Source organism: Galleria mellonella, unplaced genomic scaffold, assembly GCF_026898425.1.
Source record: "Galleria mellonella isolate WM207_F2 unplaced genomic scaffold, CSIRO_AGI_GalMel_v1 utg64, whole genome shotgun sequence".
Taxonomy (NCBI): Eukaryota; Metazoa; Arthropoda; class Insecta; order Lepidoptera; family Pyralidae; genus Galleria; species Galleria mellonella.
In genome coordinates, this window is record NW_026442133.1 from 6310021 (window position 1) to 6332023 (window position 22003).

The 22003-nt window shown below is 32.9% G+C and overlaps 3 protein-coding genes across 3 annotated transcripts; 2 read left to right on the plus strand and 1 right to left on the minus strand.

Annotated features, from left to right (window-relative positions):
* Positions 1 to 729: 729 nt before the first annotated feature.
* Positions 730 to 2278, plus strand: LOC113517688 (ELAV-like protein 2). Its single transcript, XM_052900103.1, has one exon. It carries the CDS (start codon positions 774 to 776, stop codon positions 1680 to 1682), a length of 909 nt encoding a protein of 302 aa, XP_052756063.1. The 5' UTR covers positions 730 to 773; the 3' UTR covers positions 1683 to 2278.
* Positions 2279 to 5711: 3433 nt separating this feature from the next.
* On the plus strand, positions 5712 to 21451 carry LOC113514181 (uncharacterized). Its single transcript, XM_026898176.3, has 9 exons — positions 5712 to 5948; positions 12750 to 12946; positions 15165 to 15339; positions 15586 to 15685; positions 16050 to 16315; positions 16634 to 16876; positions 17314 to 17549; positions 18385 to 18640; positions 19543 to 21451. Exons 2-9 carry the CDS (start codon positions 12813 to 12815, stop codon positions 19732 to 19734), a joined length of 1602 nt encoding a protein of 533 aa, XP_026753977.1. The 5' UTR covers positions 5712 to 5948; positions 12750 to 12812; the 3' UTR covers positions 19735 to 21451.
* Positions 7447 to 11296, minus strand: LOC128201893 (uncharacterized). Its single transcript, XM_052900228.1, has 2 exons — positions 8083 to 11296; positions 7447 to 7454 (listed from the first exon to the last, which is right to left on the minus strand). Exons 1-2 carry the CDS (start codon positions 11294 to 11296, stop codon positions 7447 to 7449), a joined length of 3222 nt encoding a protein of 1073 aa, XP_052756188.1.
* Positions 21452 to 22003: the final 552 nt, after the last annotated feature.

The window sequence follows — 22003 nt, forward strand, 5'->3', positions numbered from 1 at the left end:
GCATTAAGGAAAAGAAATAAATAAAGAAGCACTTATGACTAAGATATTATGTATTAACAAATACAAGTTTACGAAGTAATTGCGTAATGCTTAGTAATTGATAAAATTTGTGCATAAAACACGTAGTATCAAGTCTATCGTGTTCAATATCTATGGTAAATCTCGCAATATATCTGCGTACGTTCCTAACAGTCACTACAATTGAGACCATATACTAATGTACTATACCCTGTATCAGGTATTTACTTAACAAAATCTTTATGTTCTTTGTAATATATCTATTAGTTTATAGTCTTAATCTATAAGAAATGTTTAGTTGTATTTTAATTGTGTTCAAAATAAAACAAATTATAAATATTTTTAGAAACAATTAGTAGGTAATGTAGGGACCAAACAATATAGTCATAGGCCTAAAAATAATATTAAGAAAGAGTATTTTATGTAATATTTTAAACTGAACTAATTTTTTGTCCCACACTGTCAGAATATATATTCTGAAAAAAAAAACTATTAATATAAAAATATAACTATAACTTTATCGTGTAACACATATGTCTCTAGGTTAGATTATAAATCTCATAAATTGATTTTTACATTACATTTATAAATTTTAAAACTATTTAAAGATTGTTAACAAGTATTATTTTTAATAATGTCATAAATTTACAACCATAATTTATGCCATTTAGGCACGTGGCTTTGATTTCTAAACGAATTAAAAAAAAAGTTTGGAACACTATAGTAAAATGTCATTCTCCGACAACAATTAAAAAATGTCGGAATCGTGTCAAGACGGTAATTGTCACGGAAATAACGAATATGGGCCCGACGAATCACCCACCAAACTCATCGTCAATTACATTCCTGAAGTCATGACCCAGGACATGATGTACTCACTGTTTTCGACAATGGGTAAATTGGAAAGTTGTAAACTGATAGCAAATCGAGGATATGGGTTCGTAGAGTACACTTGTCCTGAGGATGCAATAAAAGCCAAGAAGGCGTTTAATGGATTACTCATGCAGAACAAGACTTTGAAAGTGTCTCACGCACTCCTCAATCCAGAGCTAAAGCCCCCGTCGAAACCGGAAGCCGATTGGAACCTCTATGTATGTAACCTACCTAACGAACTGACCTTGCAGGACTTACATGGACTTTTTGCACAATTTGGTAAAATAGTTAATTCGCGTATAGCTGCTGGTATAGCATTTGTTTTATATGAGCACCAGTATGAAGCAGAGAGGGCCATTCAAAATACTAATGGCACCACACCACCTGGTTTTTTACACCCATTAACTGTTAAGTATGCTAATAAGAGTAATCCTAATAAACATAAAAACAATAACAACAATAATTTTTCTAGAAGTCCTTTGGTAAAACCTTATCATTGGATAAATCACATGGGTGCTATGGGAGATCACAATTCTCCAAGCACATGGTCTATTTACGTTTATAATATTGCTCCAGAAGTCGAAGAGCTAACTTTGTGGCAGCTATTTGGTCCGTATGGTGCTATTGTTTCTGTTAAGATTATCAAGGACCACCAAACTAATAAGAGTAAAGGGTTTGGTTTTGTGACTATGAGAAATTATGATCAAGCAGCGATGGCGATACAAGCCTTGAATGGTTATGTCCTTCATGGCCAGCCTCTCTCTGTTAGCTTCAAGACTCAGAAAAGATAATGCTGTGAAAAAAGACTTACACTTTACAATATCAGTACTGCAATAAATAGACAAAAATAATAGTAATAATATCATTTCATAATTGGCATTGACAAAACAAAGTTTACAATTAATATTCTCAATTCCAAGCTCTTTCCACATTGTAATTCTTTATGTAACTTTTTGTGAAGTCTGCAAACAATTGTTGAAAATATTTTATTAATTTGAGCTATCGACATTGTTAAGTTTGTTTCTTATTATGAATAATAATTTATTCAGTTTGCTCGTTAAATCTTTCAAGTTTACTAGACATTTAAGATTTGTATTGATGATAACGGTGATGATTGTTGTACGAAAGTTCAATATCAGTTGTGAGCCATGATGCTTCATTATTTTTATCTATTATTTAAGTATAATAAACAATTTTAAAGAAAGTGCTTTTACAAGATCTTACTAATTGATAAGCCACATTGAGATGTTTAATCAGTTACTAGTTTTAGTTGTACACTTTTTATAACATGATGTCTATTTAGGTAGTGAAAACAAAATCTAGATTATATCATATTTATACATTTAGTATAAAATTTGCTGAATTAAAGTTCATTTTCACAATTTTATTAAGTGTTTTTGATTTTATACAAACAAATAAAATTTACTCATATTAATCTTTTATTCATGTTTTAATGTTTCTTGTATCAATCTTCAATAACAGATAACATTTATTGTTTTGGTTGAAGTGTGCTGTTTTTTGTATAAATGTCACTTAACATTTAACCAAAATCTGAGTAAACCTAAATAATAATGCATACTGTAATCATTATAATATGCAACTTGTAGATATTTCATGTTTATAGGCAAGGCGGTAATTAATTACCACTTCTGTTAGACCAGATTATAATTAGTAGTTATAAAATCTAAATATCCAATTTCATATAGCTCCATAATCTTTAAATGACCATCATTCCACATTCATTTTACATTTCTTAACCTATTCCTAATTACGCTGGGTTAAATCAAAATCAGTAGCATCCTATTGAGGATGTATTTTACTGAAGAAACCAAGCATTTTCTCCAAAATAATGTGGGTCAAAAATATATATAAAAGTTTGAGTTTTTTTTTAAATCTTTGGGTTTACATTATATAAGACATTTACATCATGAAAGAGTAAGCAATGTTAGCTATATCAGTGCTGTGTAGTGTACTGTACAGTAAATTAGGTTAAAAATCTGTAGTATTATATATATATATATATACATATCAGTGTGTCGAATTTTCAAAGGCGACCTGATGAGGTCTGCGAAAAGAAGATTTTCATTTCATGGAGATAAGTTTCTTGCCATGTCAAATGGTAATTTGTCAATGGCTCCAGTGCCTACATTATAAAAATGCAATTTTATATATTTGTTTTGACTAAAAAGGGTTTTTAGAAGTCTCTACTTAACCATGATATTTCAGTTTATTTATCCGCCTATTGCTATGTTGGTGTTATCTTGTTGAAAAGACTTGAAATTTGGTACATTTTCTAATTATAGCAAAGCCAACCTTTTTTTAATGGATGATAATGGAATGGTTTCTTCGCCTACGCTAACGTTATACGCTGGCGGGGCACCAGTGAGGGATGATAGGTGAGAATGAGAAAAGCAGGTTAGTTAGCCCATCATGATGAAATACACTTGGGATTTAGCACAATGGATTCCAGGGGGGACCACGGGGAGGTCGACCTAGTTTAGTATATTGCTAGCAATAGGGCCCTTAGTCTCCATTACTAACACTTCCTTCCCCCCTTGGCGAAACCGATTAGATCCCATAATTTGTATAACTAATAAGATCTACTAGAATTCAAGTAAACTTAAATTTCGCCAAGTATCAATAATCTTGCGTATCAACATATTTAAAAACATTGCCCAAATACTAATGTTATTTAGATTTTTTAATAGAACATAGCTTTTTAATAGCCATTGATATCTTAATGAGCTTGATGTAGCATGTACCTAGTGCCATAATTACAGAATAGATATATTATTTAGTAGCAGTTTTCAATTTGTAAGAGACGAAAATCACTAATCAAATAAATTTTTGTATGTTATTTGATTATTTTGAAAATAAAATTGAAAATCAACATAGATTTACATCCATGTTGGGCCAATATTTATTTATCTACGATATGTCGTTCATTGTAGTGTTTTATTAGTTACATTAATAGTCAATACACGAAGTAAAAATCATATAAGTTGATAACTAACCCTAATTATTATGTAAAAATAAAAATGATTGAAGACGCTGTTTTTTTGAGACCAAATTTGTACATAATAATTATGTGTACCTAAGCTATGTAGCTTAGGTATTTATATTAAATGACCGATTGTTTTTGATAATTGACCATTCTACAAAAAAGTTGATGAATATAAAATAGGTTTGAAAATCATCAAATATTAAAACAAGATAACAAGAAATCATTACGTTACATATACATAGGTACATCAATTTTGCAATAAACAAGTTCCTTTAGCAATTTTTGAGCAATTACTAGATGGCGCTAGTTTCGCGTTACATGGTACAAGTACGAAAAAAATGACTGCAATGAAATTTTATGTATCGATAATAGATGAACGATAATTACGTTCTATCTACTTTACCACAGAATAATTTTATACCTAACAAGAAAAATTATACTGTCAGTTGGCAATTTTTTCATTAATCTTGACTTAAGCGCTTAACTAACCAACCGTCTACCTAAAACCATGTCAAAGGAGTTTTCCCTGCGTTAGTTTTCATTGTATTAATACTCCCAGTAGTTGGGGTAAAGAGTTATTTTTAATAATGAGGATTTTTTTAATGAGTGATAATAGAATGGTAACCCCGCCTGCGCTATCAGTATGCGCTGGCGAGGAATCAATGAGAGATGATAGATGAGAATGAAAGTAGGTCAGTTAGCCAATTGTGACGAATTCTATTAGTATTAACCAAAATATTAATAGTATTAACCCAGAGGAAACACGTGGAGGTCGAATTGACACTATATTGCTAGCGAAATGGGGATGTTAGGCTCCGTTACTAACAATATACCCCTATGTCTAGTCATTTAGAAACTAAAGTAATTAATTTGTAGTGCATTTACTACGACGGGCTAACTTATCTGTCTTTCTTGAGTTTATTTCATCTTCCACCGGTGTTATAGGAGCGACACCCCCCCTCCACTCCTGTTGGCGGTTATAGGTTTACCCTGGGATCCAAGCGAACCTTTAGCTAAGCGTAAAAAATATATCTGAGTACACGTATAATGTATACGTGTACATTTGTATTTATACATGCCTTTTTTAAGGGAAAAGGCTTCTGGAAAATTAAATACAGCAATGACGGTGCTTTTATATATCATTAGCACAGGTTGTAGTACCATTCTATCTTTATCCATTAAAAAAGTCCACATTCGGCTCTAGGGAATAATATATTAACGGGTTTTAGTTCGACAGAAAACCTGATTTCAGTCGTGGTAAAATTAATACAGCACGGAGGTATCTCTTTTCTCAATATTGGGTAGTAATTTTGAATTCGTACAAATTTTGGGCAAATGAAGTAGTTGGGGAAAATTTTGGAGAAAAATTAAATGAGCGTAGATGCATTTGGTTAATTTTTTAATAGGTTTGCTATTAAAAACCATGTAACGCTCAGTATATAAATTTAGTAGAATATACTCATGTAGATTTAATACTAAGAAGGTAAAGAAGTCAGGGGTTTGTTTTTCGTCGTTTGCGTAGTGGTTACATGGCAAATGTGACAAAACGTAATGAAAACCTATGCAAGTTTGTGATTGTGAAAGAAAAACTGAATGACATCATATCAGTTTGGAGACATTTTTAACATTTGGGTAAAAATAAAAATTCGCATATGGGCGAGAGTAAGCCTTACGAATGCAATGCAAGGCAATTTTAAACAATATACAAACGTTGTTTTTGCAGGTCGTATACGAAGATACTACTTATGTAGTTTCAGGAAACAATTAATTTAAATGTGGTCAAGTTGTTTAGTGGGACGCCCGGACGATCTAATAAGACCGCAACATTTTCAGCGCATGCTCCTTACTGGTAATATGAATCAATATGTTTGTAGAGAAATGCAGCAATAGTCACGCAAGTTGCGGCTTTAACAAATCGTAGACTTGTAACTAGGTATTAGCGAAAAGTGAGGTTTCTAATTTCACAGTGTATTCGTGTGACGGTGAAGTGGCCGTGGCGGAGAGCGAGAGTTCGGGAGTGGCGGGAGGCGTCGGCCTCGCCGTGAGTAGTAAGGTTGGTATCGAAATGACACACAAAATTAAAAATATAAATAATATCATAAAACATAAAAGTTCTTTTATAAAAAAAGTTACAAGCTGCTAATTATCTAATCTACACCTTTTTTTATAAATTTTGACAGACTGGGTTAATCGATTTTTAAGCAGCTTCTAAAAGAAGGCTGTTTTCATTCTTAATCCTGTACTTTTTCATATTTGAGTACTTATCATTATTGACACTTTGTTTCCTACGACTTTGGTGCTTACATCCATATACTTCTTAATATTATAAATGTGAAAGTGTGTTTGTTTGTTTGTTTATTAGCTTACAGTGCCTTAATGGCTTAACCAATCACTACGTTTGGTATAATACACGTATTATATGGAATGGAGACGGATGTTATAGGCTACTTTTTATCAAAGTCAGTAAACATATCCGGTCACAGGTACGAAGTCGTGGGTAAAAGCTAGACAGTGTATAAAATATCCTATGTGTCAGGATATACCTAACGACAGAATCTGCAATTTGGATATAACCTACTAGTGTAACTTTTTAAAAACATATAAAAATATTATATGACTTTATGGAAAAGAATAACATATATTATTTATATTATTGCTTAGGCTTGTATCGTTCGCTGCTAATTCCTATCAATGATAGGAATTATAAGATATTTTTTGTAGCGATATTTTTTTATCTTCTCCAGATATAAAGTGTATTTTCCAAAGGAGATATATCGTTTATGTATGAGTGGGTTACAGCCACAAATTATTTTTATAATTAATTAATTTTTTTCATACGCACAATGGCCCAAATAAGAGGCTAAGCGCGGAAAATGGAGTCCTTTTCACATTCAGCCACAAATTAAGTACTGCGGCGTTTCTTCCTCGTTGTGACAAAATTTGCAAACACTTTTTGGACATAAGCCTAGGTGGGTCATATGCTTGTTTAGTTTGAAGTGTACGGTGAGAGTCCTTGTTAATACACACATATTATTTTTACTCAAAGGATTAATTTCTTAGAGTAATTTCCTGAAAACACCCTAATCAGGGCTTTCGAGTTATTTAATCCTGGCAACAAGAGCCAGCTATTATTTACTCCTTATAAGCTTTCAAGTTTGAGATGTCTGAGCTTTAGACTTTGAGGTATGCCACAATAAGGTTCTGGTTCTATTTGGGCATTTTTTGCCCCATTCTTTTGCTAATTGGTCAAGGATAACTTATAACAAAAGTAACATTTAATCTATATATTCAAAGAATGAAATCCTCAGCACATTGTCCCAGTGTCTGAACAGTCCCATTCAAAAGTATTGGTTGTCCGTGCACCAAGACAGGAACATTAAATAATGTTCTCTTGCGTCTTGCTATATTATTTACTTTTACTTTTTATAAATTATAAATTTTCTACATATTTTAATTTTTATGTTTTTCTTTTTGTATATTTTGATTGTTATATTTTTATATTTTTTTATATGTTATCCGTGCACGTTGTAATACAATTGTACCTCTATGGGCTAAGTACCTGATAATAAAGAATTATTATTATTATTTTTATTTAATTTGTTATATCTCTCATTTAGAGGTAGTTTTAGACACGGGCCAAAGCCAAGTGTTTTTGGAATGTCAATTCAATGATAGGAACTTACGTACCAGGCGACATGTATTTAAAATTGCTGCTTTTTGGAGGAGTATATATGTGGAGGGTTGTATACATAATGTATGGAGACTTGTGTGTAAGGTTTTCGGGATAACACCCGTTGTAGATAAAACTATTGGTATTGTTTTTACTGTATGAACTCGCCATTGGGATTTTATTTCTATAGAAAGATCTGTGTATTTAACTAGTTTTTCAGAGTGTGTTTTTGTCAAATTGTGTGTGTTGCATATTGCTATGTCTATAAAGTAAACTATTTTATTGTCTTTATCAAGAATAGTAATATCTGGTCTGTTATAATGTATTGTTTTATCTGTTATAATAGTTCGATCCCAGTACATTTTGTAACGTTCATTTTCTAATACTGCTGATGGTTGATATTTATAATAAGCTATTTTTTCTGTTATTAAATTGTATGTAAATGCTAAATACTGGTGGATTATTGCTGCAACTTGGTCATGTCGGTGTTTGTAGTATGTTTGGGCTATAGATTTACAGGCACCGGTTATATGTTGAATTGTCTCTGGAGCTTCATGACAACGGCGACAGATGTCTACTGAAATATTTGTGTGGGTGATATGCTTTTGGTAGTTTTTGGTGTTAATTACTTGGTCTTGGATTGCCATTGCAAAAGCCTCTGTTTCAGGAAAAAGATCTCCATGAATCAACCATGCATTCGATGCTTTTTTATCGACATGATGCTGTTGTAAATCCTTTTGATGTCTTCCGTGCAGTGACTTTTGCTGCCAGGTTAAAATCTTGTCCTTGTTGTCTGTTATTTTTTCATTCCCTTGAGTTGTCCTATCCCGCAAGTTTAAAGGCGTTAGTCGCATGTCTGTTTCTATAATTACTTTGTGGAGATTCGAGTTCACTGCTCTTGTGTAGAAGTAATTTCTTAAGTTTGTAATCTGTTTGTTATGGAGATTGGTGATATCGCTTATTCCTCTTCCTCCCTCATGTCTTGGTAATGTTAATCTTTGTATACAGGATTTTGGATGGTGCTTGCGATGTGTAGTTAATGTCGTGTTTATGATTCGCTGCAGGTTTTTAAGATCTGTTTTAGTCCAGTTGATTATTCCAAATGAATAAGTTAATACAGGGATAGCGTAAGTATTGATGGCTTTAGTAAGGTTACGTGAATTCAGCTGAGAGCGTAATAATGCGTTTAATCTATGTTTAAATTTTTTGATTAAATCTTGTTTAACCTGTTTTTGGTGTATTTGGCGTGATTGTTGGAATCCCAAATATTTGTATGAACTGTGCGGGTCAAGTGGTTCTATCAAATCCCCCGAGTTTAGTTCATATTCAGCATTTATTATTTTACCATTGGAGATTGTGAGGCTTTTACATTTATCTACACCAAATTGCATGTATATGTCATTAGAGAAAGTTTGTGTTAGATCTGCTAGCTTATGGAGTGTTTGTATATCATTACTGTAAAGTTTTATGTCGTCCATAAACATGAGGTGTGACAATTTTGTTTCGTTTTCATCTGATGATATTTTTAGTCCTGCGTCGGATTCATTGAGTATTTGGGAGAGTGGATTTAGGGCGAGGCAGAACCACAGGGGACTCAATGCATCTCCCTGGAATATGCCTCGCCTTATTGGAATGTCAGCAGTTTGTATAATATTACTACCGTTGATTAATTTTAATTTTGTTTTCCAGTGTTTCATAGTGGATTCTAGGAGTGCTATAATATTTGGATGAATTTTGTAATGGTGAAGGATATACAGAAGCCAGCTATGTGGTACAGAATCGAATGCTTTGCGGTAATCTATGTACATTACACTGAAATCTTTCTTTCTTAGGGAAACTATTTTCATTGCTATTGTGTCTATTGTTAACTGTTCTTTACAGCCCCGACTATTTTTGCGACAACCCTTCTGCTCTTCACTCAAAATATTGTTCCTTTCGATGTGATTATATATTAAATTAGTGAGACATGATGTAAGTATTTTATATATATTCTGTAAACATGTAATAGGTCGATACTTTCCTGGATCTTGGTGTTCCTGATCTTTAGGTATCATGTACGTTATGCCCTCCGTAACAAACTCTGGTATAGTGTCTGGGTTTTCTATAAAACTATTGATATGATTATGCAGTATTGGATGCAGTCTACTAAATTTTTTGTACCAGTAATTATGGATATTATCTGTTCCTGGAGCTTTCCAATTGTGCATTTTCTTTATGACATCATCGAAAACTTGTATTGGGACATGTTCATATTGCATGGCAGTAATCTTGTCCAAAAGTTGTGCGTTCGTTTTTATCCAGCCTGCAGCATCGTTGTGTGATACTGGGTTAGCCCAAATGTTAGACCAGAACCTATGTAAGTCTTCAGCTGACGGCATTGTCACCGTTGATTGTGTGTTAGTACCTGTAGGTGTATTTTGTGTATTTAATGTGAGCTGTCTATAAAATTGCTTTTCGCTGTTAATGAATTGAGAATTTTGTTTTTTTCTTAATGTGCAGTTTACGTATCGCTTTAATCGACTTGTTGCAGCGTTTAATTTTTGTTTTAATGTATCTAAGACCTGATTGTCAGTAACGTGGGGTTCTTCGTGTTTAGTATGTATTTTATATGTGTTTTTGATATTGTCTATGTGTTGTTTCAATCTTCTACTTCTGTTACCCCTCATGTATTGTATCATCCTTCCAATGTCTCTTCTTAAATCTTCTATTTTTTTACGTAGTCTCTGTTGCCAGACTGGAGTATAGATGGTTTGGTGTATATCAGTTCTTTGTTCTTTGATTTTTGTCCCGTTGCAGATTGCTGCAGTAAAAGCCGCACAATATAGTGTCGTGTGTGTTTTTATGAAATTTTCATTTTCTGTTATTTGTTTCGACAATAGTTTTGTATTTATGTAGTTGATTATATATTTCAGCTTCCTAGAGACTTTTTGTTTTGGTATGTAAGGTCTTTCTGTAGGATTTGTATCTTTAAAACGGCTAAGTGTTTCTTCAAATTTAGCCATAATATGTAAATCTAACTGTGAGTTTGTATATGTGATGGATTTACTTCTATTGTAATAATGGTTATTAGTATCTGTCATCTGGTCGTTATCTTGGGAATTTATAGAGGTATTTTGTGAAATAGAAGTTTGAATCGTCTGTATGTTATTTGGTCTTGATGAATTTGTACTCGCACAAATCTGGTTTTCAAGACTAAGTTGTAAATAAGGTGTTGTTAAAACAGATTCTACTTCTCGTTTTATTTCTTCTAACCGTTGATCGGTAATATATTTATTTACTATAATTGCTCGACGTTGATCTGCAATTCGTTGTTCTGAAAGATGTTCTAATTGTGGGAATTGGTCTATTACACTTGCATGAAGCTGTTTACGGTATGCACATTTATTTGTTTCAAGCTGAGTGATTTTGTAATAAGATCTAATGATTGACTCATTCATATCGTTAGTCCAGTTGATTCTTCTAGATGAATTACGTGCAAAAGTTGTTTCAGGTAATAATTGGTTTTCTTGGTTAAGAATCTCTGAGACTTCTTTCCTCAGATCAGTTAACACAATGGATGGAAGGAGTTTATTCCTCAAAATTGCTCGTCGTTGGTCCCCTACACGCTGCTTTGATACTTTCATGTCAGGGTATTTTTCGACGAATTGTCTGTGTAACGGTTCTAGGTATCCTTTGACTTTTGTTTCTAATGCAGTTATTATGAGATAAGTGCGCCATATGAACATATTCATGTCTTTAGTCCACTTTTTTATTATTATTATTATTATATAACACTAAAATATTGTAAATACGATACCTAGGTAGGTAGACTTTCAAATACAACGTAGTCATTATTCAGATAAGATTAGAAAGTTATTGTACTTTATTGATTTGATTTGATTTTAATATAGTCGCGTTAGAATGTTAGATAGCAAGTATATACGAGTATATTTTACCGCTAAGAAATAGGTGAAATAATTACGGCTCAATTATGATTAAGAGTGGTCCCATCGTTTTATTAAATTACTAAAGTAGGTATGAAAGAATATTTTTATATTAAAAATATCTGTTCAATAGAGGGCGACTGTATAAAAGTCAACTGCATGGGCACCTCTGTCTCACCCAAGTTTTTAGCATGAAGTAGCTGTGTTTAAGTGGGATATAGCAAAGTATGAAAGGTTTTATGAACATCACAATGTACCCCATTTATGGTGCTGCTCCCGTGCATACATGTGTTTTACTTTTCATCAGGTGGGCCATCAGTGACTTTGTCTTTTCTAAGGTGTCATAAAAATATGATACCGATGATTTTCCTTACCAATTTATAAATCTGAAAGTATGTTTGTTACCTACATCTTAATCGTTTTGAAATTTTATATGCCCGTATATTATTACATTATTACCTACTAGTATTTAGGATGGGGGGGGGGGAGAAGGGATTGTTAGTAATGAAGCAATTTTAAATTGGGATCACTAGCAATATACCCTCCCGGGTCGACCTCCACGCGGTTCTCCCTGGAAACCTTCATTGATTTATTGTTGAATTGGTTGCGATGGGCCTACTGACCTGATCCATCATCATCTATCTTCCCTCACTGGAACCCTGCCAGTTTATACCGATAGCGCGGGCCAGGTTACCATTTCATTATCACCCATTAAAAAAAAAAAAACTAGTATTTAGGATGGAGAGGGAATAGGCTACTTTTTATCAACCGAATTAAAAAATAGTTGTATTTTTTTATGTTTATTACTCATCATTTATAAACCGATTTGGAAAATTATTTTTTATCTGAAAATATATACACTTTCGGATTGATCCCATAGAAATTTTATAAAAATCGGTTTAGTACTTTCGTTTTTAAACCAAAATAACCAGTTTTATCACTATTGAAGTCGGCGTGGAACAAAATTTGGAATTATTTAATACTTATTTTTTAGTAACGAGTTTTATTCAAATTATTGATATGGCAAGTTGATAATCCAATTGTACCAAACACAGACTACAGATATAAAAAATTGAAAAAGAACTTAATATTCCATTATTTTTTTATAACTTGCATAGATTATCAAACAAGACTATGGCTTAATGTTGGTGGAAAGGAAAGTGGTAACTGTCAATTGTCGCTTACATAAGCACCATGCGCATCACATAATATATTGTAAAGTTCATGGATTGCCATTCCTGAAGTTTTAAATTACACTTAGGTGTACCCAAGTCCGGGGGCGGCGCGCGGCGTATGGGCGCTGCCGCAGCCGCCCCCATGTACCATGGCCGCAGAAGAACCGTTACCACCGTGCTCGCCTCTATCGCCTGATGCTCCGGCGGCCCCTCCTAGAACCATTACCAGTTACAGCCAGCATTCAGACCTGCACCAACTTATATTTGAGGCAGTGCGCTCGGGGTTAGTACATTATACTAATCTAGAATTTAGAACAGGTAATAGGTTAATATAAAGGTTACCAGCTGTACGTAAAATTAAGAATCATTCTATGCTATAAAGTAGCAATCTCTAAAGTGTATTCCGCGGACTCTAGGGATTATGTAGAAAAGTCATTAGGGTTCCGCGAATTTTTTTTTTAATCTGTGAAATATAATGAATGAATGAAAGAAAACTCTTTATTTACCCTTCAAAGCATGATATAGAAGTGTACATTATTAAGTACAACTATAATATTATTTTGAAATGATATATATAAAAGTTTAAAAAAAGAATTAAGTTTTTCACGTTTAAAATATTTGTAATAAATTATAGTCTTTGATTTTTAATTATGTGATATAGGGTTTCAAAAAATAAAAGATATTTGATGGGTGTTCCGTTATCTTAAAAGTTTAAGAACCCCTGCTGTAGAACATATTAGAACCAGAGGCGGCTTTACCTATGGTATAGGGTGTGCAGCGCACACAGGCACAGTGTGTCCAAAAGAGCATGCGTCTCTCGCGAGCATCCTTAAAGATTTTGCTAATGCAAAAGCACAAACAGTAACTTTTTTATAAATATATTTGTCTAGTATTAAGAGTGTTTTGTAATATAATTAATTAAAAAAAGTCTTTAAAATACTTTAAAATTATGCTTTTTTATTCTTCTAATCCCTTCCTACCTAAACAATATTTTTATTTTTACTCATATACCTATTGCTTCCTCATATTATTTAAAATTGCACTATTTAGACCCGAATTTCTGTTCACTACTAAAAATATAACTGTAAGTATAGGTGTATCATTTTGACCGTGCGTCTATTAAAGTGCACCAGGATATTGATTGCACACGGGCACTACATGGGCTAGAGCCGCTTTTGATTAGAATGAAAATATATTGAATTAAAAAAAAATCAAAGGATCAAAGATTTTTTTTTCAATTATCGAGCCATAATCCTTTGAGAAAAACATTGGTAGAATATTCTCTTAAAAGAATATATAGTTTATGACAACTAACGCCTTTTTCTTTACTGTAAGCAAATACATAGATTGCTACATGAGCTGTTTCATTTTGAAAATTAATTCTACAACATTTATGTAATGAGATAAATATAATGTTTCGAAATTCAACGACAGTTTTGAAGAAATCAAATTACTCCCAAAAAGAACATGGGTCGTACAGTGAAAATATTTTTTAAATTTCTTAATAAATCGTGCAGTCACAATCATGATAAAAAATGCAAAATTAAAAAAAATATATATATTGGTATACTCTTCAATATGAGTAATATAATAACTTAATAAACTGGACATATGTATTACACAGCGACATTTAATTCTGTACTATTTTTTTTTTATACAACTTAGAATGGCAAACAAGCTGACGGCCCACCTGATAGAAAGTGGTAACCGTCGCCTATAGACATGAGCAGTACTATGGACATAACAGAGTATACTGTTTCACCCATGATACCTCCCATGCGTTGCCATTCCTGAGGACTCAGGTGTTATTCCCCTGTACCCTGTAAATTCACGCCATATCCCACCGTTCAAACCGAAACACAGCCATGCAAACACAACTGCTTCACGGTTGAAACACGAATGGGACAGAGGTACCCAAGCAATCGACTTTTGTACAAAGTCTCCCTCTGGTAAACTAAGTAGTTCTTATACAACTACATATTTAGATACGTTTTTATTAATATGAGTACATAGTGCATATGTACGAGTATTAAAGATGAAAAACGTGACCAATACAAAAAAAAAAAACTCATGCATACAAATGTTTCTATAATATCGAACCCGCAACAATAGGGAGGCACTGTATGCTACGCCATCAAGGTTCTTAAATATGAATACTATGAACTATTATTTTTTATCGATTTCAGCTTTGTATATCTTTTATAGCACACTTTGTGTGGGTACTTCTACCATTTACGTGGAGACTTCTGTCTCGCTCGTGTTTTTACCGCAAAGCAGCAGTGCTTGTACGAATGTAAAAATGGTGGTCAAATTACAGAACACGGAGGCATGAGGAGTACCATGGTTAGTGTATTCTGTGATGTCCATGATGCTGATTTTATCCATAAGCAACCATTACCGTTGGGTGATGTGAGTGTTAAATAGTTTATTTGCTAGTCTAAGTTGTATGTATAAAAAATAATAAAACCGTAGTAGATAATCCTATTTTATTGGGTTTGTAGCGAAGTATCAGAAATCGAGCGCCTTGTTGAAAAATTGGGTGCAGAAGTATTAACTGCCCGGGATCAGCATGGATACACACCTGCTCACTGGGCAGCGTTGGATGGCAGTGTAGCAGTTATGAGGTATTTGGTCGAAAGAGGAGCGCCCATCGATCTGTCCTGCTTAGGCACACAGGTTAGAATAAATTTTATAATTCCAATTTTCTATATTATTCCTCGTAACGCAGACTTCTTTATTATCATATATGAAGCGCGCATGGATTCTGGTTTACAATCATTTCTATCATATAAAATTTTGTAATGTTATTAATAATATTTATTAGACACTTATTCGGTTTATAACTATATTAAAATAAAAATCTAAAAAAAATTCGATACCTAATTTTTAGACAAAACTCTTTATCACATTTCTGTTACAAAGGGGCCTAGACCAATCCATTGGGCTTGCCGGAAAGGACATGCATCGGTGGTACAAGTGCTACTGCAATCGGGTGTCGCAGTTAATGCTGCAGATTTTAAAGGTATTACCTAAATATATCTATTATTTACTTGCCTAAGTATTAAGTACTACCTAAGTACTGCGCAATTTTCTCTATATGTGAATTTCACTATCAGCTAAGAAAAGATCGTGTAGACATGTACAATGTTGATATCATAGTTTAACTCTATTATCGCGTTAATTTCGATCTCTTTTTAAACATAAAACATGTGCGTAATTTTTAACGGAACTAATTTTCTGTCTCAATCCACAGAAGGGCAAACTTATACCAGAAATATATTCATTCGAGGATTGTAACTACTAAGACACGACATTCGTTCATATACATAGTCTTGGGTCGGAAATGACTATAGCATAAGCATTGATAATTTCATATAACTTTTCAGGTTTAACTCCCCTAATGACGGCTTGCATGTATGGCAAAACAGCAACAGCAGCATACCTTCTGGGAATGGGAGCAGCGACCCGACTATCAGATATCAATGGAGATACGGCCTTACACTGGGCTGCTTACAAAGGGCACGCCGATTTAGTTAGGCTCTTAATTTATTCAGGTGTCCCTTTACACTGCACAGATAACTTTGGTTCAACACCCCTACATCTAGCTTGCTTATCTGGCAATCTCACGTGTGTCAGATTGCTTTGTGAGAAGGTTAGTCAAAATATTATTTTTGAAATTTCTAATTTTAAATTTGAATGAAAACTGTATAAAAAGAAGCATCTGTGTCTTTCAAAGATGATATAATATTGTAAGTTATGGTCATAATAATACAAAAAAAACTACATTAGCAGTCTGATACGGTATTTGCATATGTCACAATATCTTATAACAATATGCTAATCATATGAATTTACAGATGTTTTTTATCATTGTGAGCTAATATTTATCGATTTAGTCAAACAGAAACCAGATTTTGTTATATTTACTTTATAATTTTGTATATTATTATTTACTATGTATTTTTATCAGGTGAAAGCCGAATTAGAACCTCGGGATAAAAATGGGAAGACGCCATTGATGCTTGCACAAAGTCATCGCCACGCGGAAGTGGTGAAATTATTACAAAAAGAAATGAAACGTAAATCGCACTGGATGCCTCCACTATCTGAATTGTGGGCTTTATTGTTTGGTGGCGCTGGCGATTCTAAAGGCCCTCTCTTGTTTTTCCTCATTTCCGTATTATTATGGGGATATCCTATGTATGTGATACGAGTAAGTAATCGCATTTATCTAAAGCTTTTAAAATATTTAGATAATATTATAACTAATCTGTTCAATGTCTGTCTTATGTGGTATAGAAAAGAAAATTATAAGAATTTAATTTAAAAAAATATTGAAGTAGGTAACCCTTATGTTGCACATTATTAAGTAACAAAGCGCTAAATATCGATTAGGGAAAGATATATTATAATTCTAGCATCACTTTCAATATGGGTAATAGTATCTTCAGAGTTCTTTATTGGTTTCTAATTTAAATGTTGGTTTTCTTGTATTTTGTAACACTGTGTTGTGGATGCGACACAGGATACCCAGACTTTGTTTAATAAATTGACGCGGTTGGGATTGAACATGGGGCTTCATTGTAAAAAAGTGTCAATATCACTGCGATCGGAGAACTTCGAACTTGATACATACCTGTTATTTTTCAGTGTATACCATTAACATGGAATACTCTACGACTTTCACATTATTGTTTCCTTTACTGGAATGCTATTATGTGGTTGAGTTGGGTGATTGCCAATCGACGGGATCCTGGCTACATTCCGCAAAATTCTGAGACCTATTATCGAGCCATTAGACAAATACCTTATTACGACAAGTGGAAGAAAAGAAATGTTATTCTTTCAAGGTTGTGTCACACTTGTCGGTGTCTCCGCCCTTTGAGGTAAATATTTTTTATATTCACTTGCATTTTATAACTTATTATGTAAAAGGAATAAAGAGTATCGATATCGAAACTTCTTGTCTTTATAAATAAATGCTTGGTAAATTACTGTATATAAATTTCTATAGAAATATTAAAATATCAAATCACATTAATTATCGTTTGATTAAAACATTTCAAAGCAGGCAGGACTTGCACTTTTGATGCTATGCTAAGACTAAAAAAAGAAAGAAAGAAATACATTTATTGCCAAACAACAAAAAGAGTTACATTTATCATCAATAGAAAATAAACTTTACATTTGTTATTACCAACGTAGCCGCCACTCAGCATGTGCTGCAGCGAATTAGTTGCTACAGAGCTGATCTGTGGTGGACATGCGTGACGTCACGAACGACGATAGCAAAAAATAATAATCATAATAAAAATACAATGGAACACAGACAGTTGTTGCTCATACATTTATAATTATTCATTTACATGCATACATACTACATACATATATATATACATAGCAGACAAGATATATTCATATAGACACATATAATAATAACACAGTATTGAGAATCTCCATATTATACAATGAAGCAGCATTGTTATACAATCACAAGGAATTACATGTTTTTATTGTAGATTTAAATGACAATTCTTAGCATATTGTTTAAAAGTATAAGTATAATTAAGTTTTTAAAGTTCGACTAGTGCTTATTACAATTAAGCTGATCAGTTATCGATCCATGTCACTTGTGAAAATTGCTTAGTTTCATGATATTGATGGGGTTCAGCTTATTAGTTAGGTATACACTTTGTTACACTCTGTATGTACGTTTTTCAGAGCGAAACATTGCCGCATTTGTAAGCGATGTGTTGCGTACTTCGATCACCATTGCCCATTTATTTACAACTGCGTCGGAGTCCGGAATCGGATGTGGTTCTTTCTATTTGTGATGAGTGTTGCGATCAATTGTACGCTGTCCATATACTTTGCCTGTTACTGTTTGCTGTTGGAAGGATTTGGATTGCTTTATGTTTTGGGGTTGTTAGAGGCGATTACATTTTGCGCCCTTGGCTGGATCCTCACCTGTACCTCGGTGAGTAGAACTTAAAGGAAGATAATCTACATTACCTATTATTACTACTACTAAGAGGAGATACAAAGTATTTTTTATTAATTAGATTATTTTAGAATATTGTGCCTTATATTATGAAGAAATATTTTTTAAAGTACTACACAATCATATCACCCTACCTACCCTATCCTATAAAAAAATAAACATCGAACATCTTGAGACTATATAGGACGCCTAAATCGACCTGAAGGAGTATCGATCCCGGAACCTCATTTATGCAAATCAACATATGTATCACTGTGTTATGGAAGTCATCATTTATACTTGGGTACTTGCATTAATAATATTATTGAATTTAGTTTTTTATGCAATTTAAAAACAGTAGAGGTCAAAAACAGTGAGTAGTAAGCAGAACCGGTTTGATACTTAAGAAAAAAGAATAGACAAATGTTTGTAATGAGTAGACTTAAGAAATACATAATCGAATTTAAAAATTATTTCACTTATGGAAAGGTACATTATCAGCGGGTAGCAAAAGTTGTATTTTATTTAAAGAAAACCGTGCGAAGCTCAGGGCGGGTCGCTGGTTTTCCTAAAAATAAAAGTTAGACCTAACGAACATAGACAAATATATATTTTATTTAATTCTAAATGTAAGTAGTATCTCAACCATATACCTGGAATTAAATTTCGCAAGCAGTCTTTATTTGACTTACTTTTATTTTATATATATATATATATATATATATATATATATATATATATATATATATATATATATATATATATATATATATATATATATATATATATATATATATATATATATATATATATATATATATATATATATATTGTTTCGGGCTTAAATCAGCCTACTGACTAAGGTAATGCCTGTGTGATTTTTTTTTCTTTTTTTCCAGATACTACATGCCTGTATGAATCTAACTACAAATGAAATGTTTAATTACAAAAGATATCCATATTTAAGGGACAAAAGGGGCCGTTATCAGAACCCTTTCTCGAGAGGTCCAATTATGAACTTGATCGAGTTTTTCGTGTGCCTTCCCGATAAATGTGATGAACAAGACATATTCCATGAAGAGACCATATGATGTGAGATGGCTTGACAAAGTGCTAATGTAGTCTCGAAAAGGACTCAAGATATTGATATTTGGTTTAATCACGTACAATCTAAACGTGCTAAAAATTTAAAACAATTTAACAAATAATTAATATATTATATGTTAAGTAATTTTTTTTTAAATTACTATAAGAGACTATGCCGAAAAGATTAGATGAGAGTTTTTTTTGCATAGAACTAAATTGTGAATTTTTGTCTTTAAGACTTATACGCGTTATGCTACGCAATATTGATGTGTGTGACTGTAGGGTTGGATTGGGCCGAAAGGACCCGGGTGGTTGACCACAAACCCGGGGTCCGAGACTAGATGATGGTAGTTGCACCAGTTGCTAGCGGCACCATAAGCCCCGCAAGCCAGGTTCATGGGAGGCCCACGCAGGCTGGAGTGGCAAATGCCACCTCGACTATATGGCCAGTCCGACGCTGTGTGACTGTGTCTCTTTTTTTGGGATAAACAAATACCGTTATAAACATTAAATATTTGCTTTATTTAAATTGTCGATTTCAGATAGTACGCTTGTGTACCTATAGAGCTTGAAACTGACTATATAATTATTAGCTGTTTTTTAAATTTGTGTTGCTCGTTGGTAACTACATATTTTTCAAATCACTACTTACAACACAGGATTAAAAATATTAAGCGCTATCGTCACAGATAATAAAATACTATCTATTATACTATAGAGTATCTATCGTGAATTTTATTTATCTACCTACTAATCTATCTATTCATTATAGTTGATAGTGTATAAAAATTATGTGAAAGTTCAGTATTAGTAAAAATATTTATGATAACATTTTTCGTAAAATAATAGTAAATATAATTTTGTATGATGAAGATAATTAGGTAGGTAGGATAATAAAATAGTCTTAATACCATTGTATTCGGTTTAATTTAGAAGCAAATCCTCCATAAAACACAGCGTTCTATATATTTTACCTTACCATTAGGGTCATCGATCCAATTTTCTTAGTTAAAGGGATAAGTGGCATTAACCATGATGAGGGTTATTGGTAACCGGCACCTCCTAAAGATATTTGTCAGATGTAAGAAATACATGCCGCTATAGGCATTGTCAACAGAACACTTTCTGTGTATAGACACATGATCGTTACATTTCAGTTCTCCATAACACCGAATATAGTATTAAAGCTGTCAAATAAAGGTACTAGTTAACTTTAATTCTCCCTAAAAATTTTTAACGAGTTTAATTTTGGTGACACCACCTTACAAACGTAAAGGACTTCAAAGTCCCAGGATATTGAAGTACCTAATATAATGTTTTTGTTATATAAATACAAAGAGTTTGACTTCCCACCTTAAAAAAGTTTATGGTATTGGTTTTATGTATCATTTTATCTAAATAATAAGGATTGTGTTAAACAAATGTGTTATTTGAAGCAAAACCAGCGATCACCGTTACTATTTGTGTTATTACCAATAGTTAACAATAGCTATTAATAAGTAGGAATATATGATTCGGTGCCTGTGATAATTACCTACGGCTAAATTATTTAAAACTTATTATCTATGTACTGTATGACGCAAATAATTTTATTATTATAAGTGTACGTTGGTAGCGAGATGAAAAGGAACAGTTGTCCAAATACAGAATGATTGCGTTGTATGTTATATCCATATTTTCTTATCTACACAATTGCTTATAATAAAAAAAATAACAATATCATTAATGGTTTTATTTCACATTGCCTTCGTGTAATTTTTAAATGATACTTTGTATGAGACATAATGGCTAGGTGTATTGGGCTTACTCGGTAGTTGTACAAACGGGAACCCGGGATCCAACATAAGCGCCTCGAGGTACGTTGTGTGGTTTTTAGTGGGTACGAATCCCACACACCCCAGCTGCCCTCCCTCCGGCAGATGAGACAGTCTTGCTGAAGATTTTCCACACGTTAAAAAAAAAAGGTGTATTGGCCTTATTAGAAGTAATATGTGGTAGGTAAGTGCATATCAAGCCGTATAGTACCTATTCAACCAAGTAGTGTAGTCGAAATCTTAAAATATTATTTGTACTTTTCAAACTTCACAAACCCCAATTTTATTTTTGTACAGTAATAATGTAATTTTGTTTACTATTTATTTGACCTATACATATATCACTATACATAATATCATCATCATCATTATATCAGCTTTTGATTGTCCACTGCTGAAGTAGTTGCCTGGATTGGCAGGCGATTAAAAATATTGGGGACTCCAAGATCTATCTACAGTA